Source organism: Pyrus communis, chromosome 14 (assembly GCF_041283825.1).
Source record: "Pyrus communis isolate YQ-2024b chromosome 14, ASM4128382v1, whole genome shotgun sequence".
Lineage (NCBI taxonomy): Eukaryota > Viridiplantae > Streptophyta > Magnoliopsida > Rosales > Rosaceae > Pyrus > Pyrus communis.
The window spans coordinates 11,769,000-11,778,040 of NC_142578.1; the positions used below are offsets into that span (position 1 = coordinate 11,769,000).

The 9,041-nt window shown below is 37.6% G+C and overlaps 1 protein-coding gene across 1 annotated transcript; it reads left to right on the forward strand.

Moving 5' to 3' along the window:
• Positions 1 to 5,397: 5,397 nt before the first annotated feature.
• On the forward strand, positions 5,398 to 8,714 carry LOC137713088 (uncharacterized). The gene is made up of 6 exons (XM_068452341.2): positions 5,398 to 6,102; positions 6,936 to 7,186; positions 7,297 to 7,672; positions 7,773 to 7,904; positions 7,995 to 8,170; positions 8,322 to 8,714. Exons 1-6 carry the CDS (start codon positions 5,557 to 5,559, stop codon positions 8,443 to 8,445), a joined length of 1,605 nt encoding a protein of 534 aa, XP_068308442.2. The 5' UTR covers positions 5,398 to 5,556; the 3' UTR covers positions 8,446 to 8,714.
• The last annotated feature ends 327 nt before the right edge of the window (positions 8,715 to 9,041 follow it).

The window sequence follows — 9,041 nt, forward strand, 5'->3', positions numbered from 1 at the left end:
CTAATTGCCTATAGCAATTTAGGACAAGACTATCACCTACAATGGATTCAAAGTGAGCATACCGTGCGATATGAACATACACGTGAAGATTGGCCCTGGCCTGGGCAAGTACTAACACCAGTGTAGCACACGATGAACAGATAACGTAAATATGATCATGCAACGGTAAATCGATAATTCTAGTCGACATAATATTATTTATAACCGTACATATAACTAAGGCATCCCGTAGGATTTATAATGATTTCATAATTCTCATCATTAAGACATTGTTTATAAACATCATGTCAAAAATGCATTATTAATATATATATATATATGGAAACTCAGTAAATATAAATACTATATAAAAGAAAAGACCTACTCACAGATACTTGCAAGATCATATTCGTTCGAGATAGGAAAGTTGGAGTCTCCAATAGTAATCGCACCTAAGAATAATATTAGGTCCCATTAGTATAACTCAATTGAAATGTTTAAATTTGAAAAACGGATGGTGGATTGAGAATCAAGATGTCTAAATATGCTAAGAAGGGTCCCGGACAAATTTTGTAACAAAATCAACGGGAAAGCCAACGGTCAACCAAAAAGTCAATCGAGTCGACCAGGCAGTCAACTACGTTAAAACTTTGGAATTTAACTAAATGGATGCCAAAAACGAACTCAGGGCATCAAAATTAGCCTAGGAAAGTTTCTGAGAAAAATTTGAAAAAGTCAACATAAGTCAACCAACAGTCAATAGTTAAGTTAACAGAATATTCTATCGCCTGTCGGAATATTTCGTTAAAACTAAAGGCAGGTTAACCGAATATAACTAAGGAATATTCCCTCCAAATTCTGAAGTGGACCCGAGTTGGATCCGGGTTAGGGTTATCGAGTTGGTTCGCAGATCCGGGTTTGGATTTGGTTTTGGTTCGCGGGTCGGGTCGACTCGGTCCAATCATGGGTCCGATCGCCACTTTTTGGGTATTTTGGCCAGGAAATTTCTCGATCTCCGTTTAGCTTCGAATCTCAACCATTTTCAATGAAATAAAAGTCAAAATGAAACTCAAGAGATCAGGAACAAGAATATACCAAGATGTGGTTGAGCCATGGCCAAAAAATGGCCTGCAAAACCTCGCGAATGCGCCAAAAAACTAGGGAGAGTCTCCCTTCATTGTTTATGTACCAAAACCATCATCAAAAACCTTAGAAAAGCTAGAAACCTATACCAAAACATGATCTAAGAAGTTTTTGGTGGTTTTTGAAACTTACCTTCATCGGGGAAAACTTCGGGGAATCATGAACAGTGGCAAAGCCACTATGCATAGGGAGAAAAGAAGAGAGGGAGAAAGTGATTGCGTCCCTAGGCTTTGGTTCGTGACAGAGGTGGTCAGGTGGTGTTGCTCGCTGAAGTGCTAGGGTGGTGATGATAGCTATAGTAGGTAGCCCACTGCCTTTGAGTAGTCAGTGCAGACAGAGATAGAAGGGAGATAGTTAAAGACGAGAGAGTGAAACGAGGGAGATGAGAATGGGAGAGAGTTCGAGAGAGTCTCGAGAGTGTGGGGGAAAAACTGACATGCGAAAGAAGGGGAAATGAGAAGTGGGGTGTGGGCCCCACGAGCCTGAAAAATTAATAAAATAATAAGGGGAAAAATATTTAGGATATTGAATTTACTAAAATGCCCTCAAGTTTAGTAATTTCGTAAAATCTTCACCATAATTCCGAAATCAATTCTACTTGCGCCTACGTGTTCGTATAGCGACGAATACTACACAAATACGCTAAAAGAATGGGTCATACGTCTCTCTATACGATGGTCAACGGAAGTCAACTTTATCGCCTCTATGACATTTTGATCATTTTACACTTATAGTATTAAAATATCGTAAAATCAAGGACGGGTCCTAACACCATAGGGCACTACCACCTAGGCTGTAGGATGTTGGGCTGCAGCATGGTGCCCCCTATTCTTTGTATGTATATTTTTCTTTCAATTTCTCCCTCAAACCGTCTTCTAAATATTTTCTTCGTGCTTTCCATGCATGAATTTTTCAAGATGCCTCTCTCTAGTCATGGAGGTGACGAATATCCTCCCCCCTAGTATTATCAAGGCAGGTCTTCTCGTAAGATGGGCTACTTCAAGGCTACTCACGTCAAGATCAATTCCTAAAACTATATTCACTAATAAAATAAGAAAATTGACACTTCATAATTCAAAATTTTTCCCTTTTTTTTATTTTTTTGACTCAACAGTGAAAAACAACTTTAGTAATGATTCAAAGAAAATTCATGCAAAGCAATATGTTTACCTCTCCCCCCAACAATTAAACCAAACATTGTCCTCAATGTTTCAAAAATAAAACTCAAACAATAAAAGACAAACTAGCAAACATGACTCACAACATAAGCCCCAAGTATGGCAAAGTAAAAAAATAAAAACAAAGAGAAGCGTAAAAGAAAGTAAATCTAGTTGTAGAAGTTGTGAATTCGATCATCTCCATCTTTGATCCACATGGGTTGCCTTCCAAGAAATGCTTACTTTAACGTCTTCCAGCCAGACAGTACGTCCAACTAATCCACACTAGGACCTATGGCATGGAAGGGTACATCATCTACGACATGCTCCTCAAAATGCTCATAGTAAGTCTTCAATCGATGTCCATCCACTTTAAATTCATCTACAATCTTCAAACTCTTGATTTGGATTGCACCATGAGTAAAAACATTCGTAACAACAAAATGACTTAGAATTCACAAGGGGTCATTGTACGACTAGTCAATTGAATGTGATCAAAGCTCCATATTATCGGTGGTAGGTGCTACTCAGTGGTTCTGTCCAAATGTGAAAATGCTTGAAAACGCTCTCGAAAGCTAAGGGAGTAGGAGCTTACCTCATCTACTGAAACAGTAATGAGCAGTATTACATCGTTTTTTACTGCGTGCAATCTTTGAAATCCAGGTGCGTAGCATTCATTGATACACGAAACATAAATAAAATATCAACTGCAACACAAATAAAAATAAAATAAAATAAAGGAGACACAATGCCCACAAAACTAGGAATAATACTTAGATACTCACTAGTGAGTATTCTATGTACTCACTTTCTGATTTGGTCCAACTTTTTTTTTTTAGTACAACGATATATTTTACATTTAGGGGAGAGAGAGTTCGGCTAAGTCACACAATGGGCAACTTAATTTGGAATCGAATTTGCCATCCACGAGATTTGAACTTAAAAGTAAAAAGAATACCATTAAACCGTAGTACCGAGTGGCGATTTGACCCAATTAAAAAATATCACATTTTCCTTGTTTTTTTAAAGCCCAAGAAAAATTAAAAACATATCTATTAATTTTTAAACAATAAAATATGTGTTAAAATATTATTGGACAAAATTAAAGCAAGTACTCACTTATGAGTGCCCAAGTATTATCCCCAAACGAGAAAGTAAATAGCAAGTAATGACGATATTCTTGCATGTAGTGGATTGTTTTGAAGGTTGTTTTTTTTTTTTTTTTTTTTTTATAAAGACAAAAGCAATGCCTATGTTGCACTAACTAGTACCTATTACAAACATGATTCAATCTTGAATTTATGTCAAAAACATGATAAATGCTAAAGAGACTTTCTAATAAGTGAGACTTTTTGTCATCTTACAGTTTGTTCTCAATAAACATTCACCATAGTATTAGATGCTAAGCTACAATAAATATAATGTTAAAGTGTTAGTGCGATACACCAACTTCACCCTTTTCCTTTCAGCGGTACTGAATTAGGGGAAAGATCTTGAAAAAAGAGCAGCATGAAAGACAAACAAGATGCATATTGGGTTGAATATGTAGTGTATCCGGTCTTCAGTATCTAAGTTTGAATATGTTTCCTTAAATCAAAATAGTAAAAATACCATCAAGTGATCCAAAAAAGATGAAAATTATAATCACACCCTTTTTTTCCTCCTACGCATTTTTTTAACAAATTAAGTAAATTAAAATAGAAAAAACAAATATGGTTAAATGGAAGAGTGTAGAGATATGAATAGGGATGACAATTCAAACCATTAAACCCGAAAATCGTGGATAACTACCCAGATGGAACAAATTTGGGATGAAAATTCGGTTATATTTTGAATATGGGAAAAAACAGAAAGTATTATTAGGTTATAGTTGTGGATATAACCGTGGATAACTACCCGAATGGAACGAATTTGGGATGAAAATTCGATTATATTTCGAATATGGGGAAAAACAGAAAGTATTATTCGGTTATGATTGTGGATATGGTTATAGGGGGTCCGATCCGTATCCATATCCAAAATCGACCCGAACAATACATATTATATATAATATATAGTATAGAGAGTGTGTGTGGGGGCGCCGCCCAGGGGGGGTGGAGTTTCGAATAATACATATTTTATATATATATATACATGTATATATATTCACCAAACCCATACTCAAATAATACATATTTTATATATATATATTCACCAAACCCATTATCTTGAAAATTACATAAGTTGCATTTCGTGAAAAAGTTCAAAAGTTTTGAATCAAAACCAATAAGAATTCAATGGCTTATGGGAGGGATCAAATATCAGCCTACATCACCAATATATCTATTATATTATAATGACGACATTAGTATCTATTATATTATAATACACATATTGAACGAATATATTTTTTAGTACTGTTCTAAAAATTCCTATCTAGGCACTAGGTGGCTAGTCATCATCCTGATTAATGCCTAGGCATTTGAAAATTAAGAAGGGGTGCCTAAACCTGCTGAGGCTCCCGCTTAGACCGCCTAGGCAACTGCCTAGCCCGTCCAGACCCTCCTAAGCACCCGCATAGGTTGCAACTCACTTAGACAGAAAATAGATAACTTTCATTTTGAAGTTTATTTTTTTTTCAATAAATTGTAAGAGACTTGTTGATTACTTCCCCATTTTTCATTGTGTTCCAATACTTCATAATATATATGTCATTCTATTTTGTAGTTTATGATAAACTTATATATATTTTAAGTATAAATAAACACGTATTTACATGAAATATAAAAGATTTACTTAAATTCGCCTAGATGCTAGGCTCTAACCCACCGCCCAACTAGCGCCTAATGTGTTTTAGAACTATTGATGAAGATGGATATAATCGTTAACTGATAGATAATCCGTTACCCGGTGGATATGGTTATGGATAATCTCCGATGTCTAATTTACGGTTATGAATATAATTATTTTTTATGATTTTAATGATAAATATAGTATTTTCGTTTCCAAACTGAACCGCTAACATCCTAGATATGAAAGAAAAAGAAAAAAGGCGCGGTCACTGGTTATTATTACCCAAAATAAATGGAGAAAAAAGAAAAGAAAAACAGGATAAGTAACGAACCAAGGCCCATTCCCGCCAAACATTCCAAAAACCCAAATATCCCATTTTTGGTCGATTTCCTTAAACCCTAGTACCCTACCCTCCAACCTAACGCACAGCCACTCACACTCAAACCTCAAAAACCCACACCTCCGCATAAACCCTAGCCACCTCTCGCCCAGCGCCACCAAGTCTATGGACCCAAACGCCGTGAAAACGGAGCTGGTCCTGATTCTCGACTACGGCTCCCAATACACCCACCTCATCACCCGCCGGATTCGATCCCTCTCCGTTTTCTCCCTCTGCATCTCCGGCACAAGCCCTCTCAAATCCATCACCGACCTCAACCCCCGCGTCGTAATCCTCTCCGGCGGGCCCCACTCCGTCCACACCCCGGACTCCCCCAGCTTCCCGGCCGGATTCACCGAGTGGGCCCAGGCCAACGGCGTGTTCGTGCTCGGCGTCTGCTACGGGCTTCAGTTGATTGTGCAGAGGCTCGGTGGAGTGGTTAAGGTTGGGGAGAAGCAGGAGTATGGAAGGATGGAGGTTGAGGTGGAGAGAAACACCGGGATTTTCGGGTCCAAGAAGGTTGGGGATAAGCAGTTGGTTTGGATGAGCCACGGTGATGAGGTGGCGAAACTGCCGGAAGGGTTTGAGGTCGTGGCGCGAAGCCAGCAGGGATCGGTGGCTGCAATTGAGAGTCCGGCCAGGAGGTTCTATGGGTTGCAGTACCACCCGGAGGTAATTAGGCTTGGTTTGAATTTTTGGTTTAGTTGGTTTTTGGATTGTTTGCTTTGGGAAATTTGGTTTTTGATGCTGGCATGGTTATTTGATTGAATCATTTTGGTGTTAGTCATCATTTGGTATTAAGAAATTAAACTTCTTCTGTTGTTGGTACATTAAATTTAGTGTTCTTAGATTATGTAAATTATGAAAATTTATGTCGATCAGTTTATGTTTTTCCGAGGATTATCAGTTTTAGGAAGTTTGGTGTTTGCTGTTGGCATGGTTATGTTATTATTTGATTGCATCCTTTCAGTGGAAGTCATCATTTGGTATGAAGTGAAGAAAACAACTTTTTCAGTTTTGGTACATTAAGTTAAGTGTTCTTAAATTATTTAAATTCTGTGGATCAGCTGGGTTTCTTCGGAGTGTTATTGGTTTGAAGTATGTTATCGAATTGGGTGTTGATGTTTAATGATTGTCGAACGGCTATGTTTATCTTGGTGTAGCATAAAAATAACTTTCATCATTAAATGTTAATGCTATATTTTTTCACGTGTTCTGACTCTGCTGTAATGTTTCATTGTTTTTATTTATAATAATAATTGTGTGCAACTCATTTAAATTTCTAGAGAATATTTGTATTTTAGGAGTCTTGGTTTTTGTTTGGAACTTAGTCGTCTTGTGGTAAAAAAAAGTGATGTAAAATGTTAGAGGAATTGCTCTAGGATGCCTATTGTCCTTCTTGTTTGTACTAGCATTTGAAATGTTGAGTATTATCGGTTGAAATTTCAAAATGTTATTGGCATTTAAAATTGCTTCATTAAATGAGATTTGAAAATCCTGTGTAGGTGACTCATTCGCCAGAAGGGATGGAGACGCTTCGATACTTTTTATTTGATATTTGTAAAGTCAGTGCAGGATGGAGTATGGAAAATGTATTGGATGAAGAAATAAAAGTGATTAAAAGCACAGTAGGGGCTGAAGATCATGTCATATGTGCGTTATCAGGAGGTGTCGATTCCACAGTTGCCGCAACTCTTGTTCATAAGGCAATTGGTGACAGGCTTCATTGTATCTTCGTTGACAATGGTTTATTAAGGTGAGAGCAGAAGCAGTTTAACCACATGGACAGGTTAACACTTTGCATTTTCTGTAGACATTAAATTGTATATTCTGTGCTTCCCTTATTAAACTTTGTTCTTTGTGTAGATTTAAGGAGAGAGAACGTGTGATGGAAACCTTTGAAAAAGATCTTCATTTGCCTGTTACTTGTGTGGATGCCACAGAACAATTTCTTAGTAAGCTTAAAGGTGTTGTTGATCCTGAGACAAAAAGGAAAATAATTGGAAGGGAGTTCATTTGCATTTTTGATGCTTTTGCACATGATTTGGAGCAAAAATTAGGGAGGAAACCTACTTACTTGGTCCAAGGGACCCTGTATCCAGATGTGATTGAATCTTGCCCACCACCTGGAAGTGGAAGGACCCACTCTCACACCATCAAGAGCCATCACAACGTTGGAGGGCTTCCCAAAGACATGAAACTGAAGCTCATTGAGCCTCTTAAACTTCTATTCAAGGATGAGGTAGCTTCCACCCTCCTACTATTTAGCATATGCCATGCATTAATCTTCCTTTGGTGCACAATTATTGATTTTGTTGTCTTTCTTTCCCTGACATATAAAGGTTCGCGAATTAGGGAGGATCTTAGATGTTCCTCGGGGATTTCTCAAGCGCCATCCATTTCCTGGCCCTGGCCTTGCAGTACGAGTCTTGGGTGATGTAACACAAGGCAATGCATTGGATATCCTCCGCCTGGTATATTTGCTTGTCATGGAGTTAAATGCTTGACTACTTTGGTTTTCTAATATTTGTTGGTCACATTTTTCTTTGTTTACTTCTTTTCAGGTTGATGAGATATTCATACAATCAATCAAAGATGCTGGGTTGTACGATACAATCTGGCAAGCATTTGCGGTCTTTTTGCCTGTAAGATCCGTTGGGGTTCAGGGCGATCAAAGAACACATTCTCACGTTGTTGCCCTCAGAGCTGTAACAAGTCAAGATGGGATGACAGCTGACTGGTATGCCCTCAATTGTGCCACATATCGTGTTATTTATCATTTCCTACCTTTACGTTTGTTGTGTATATTCTCTAAGTCATTAGGTGTGCTAACAGCACTTGTCGATGGTCATAAGTTCCCTGATGTATGAACACGAATTTGAAAATTTCAGGTACTATTTTGAACATAAGTTCCTTGATGATGTGTCCCGAAAGATTTGCAATAGTGTTCGGGGTGTAAACAGAGTGGTTCAAGACATTACGTCAAAGCCCCCATCAACAATTGAGTGGGAATGATGCCTCGTCCGTTCGATGCTTCAGGACTGCACTTGTGGCAAAGCTAACTAGTCTTCACAAAGCTATGATTTTTTTGGATGGGGTTTTGAATGGTAATTCCATGAACATTATGCGAACATCATGATTGTAAGTTGTATTCTATGTTTGTTTTTAGGGATGGCCTTAGGAATCTTGTTCAATGGGTCAAGTAATTTTCTGTCGGGAAATTAACAGAAGGGATTATGTGAAACAATTTAAAACCTTAAAAGGATGATAGTTAATTTTTGGAACTTGAAGGGGTTTTTGTTAAAATATGAAAAACCTCAAGAGGTGATTAGCGTAAATAACTCTAGCCAAAGACATATTTTCAGACAAACTTGTTACAATAAGACCTATAAAAACGCATGGGTTCGGGGAAAGGATCTCTCGAATATTGTAGTTGTCGTTGAACCCGGTAGAATACTTTATGAAATGAGCGGAGTAGCAAAAAATATAGCTAAAAGGGCTATTTCAATAGCAGCATCTAAAATGCCTATACGAACTCAATTCATTCTTTCTGGATAGGAATGTAAAAGCAAATGACAAATTCATGTCCATTTTTAGGAGAAATTATGGGG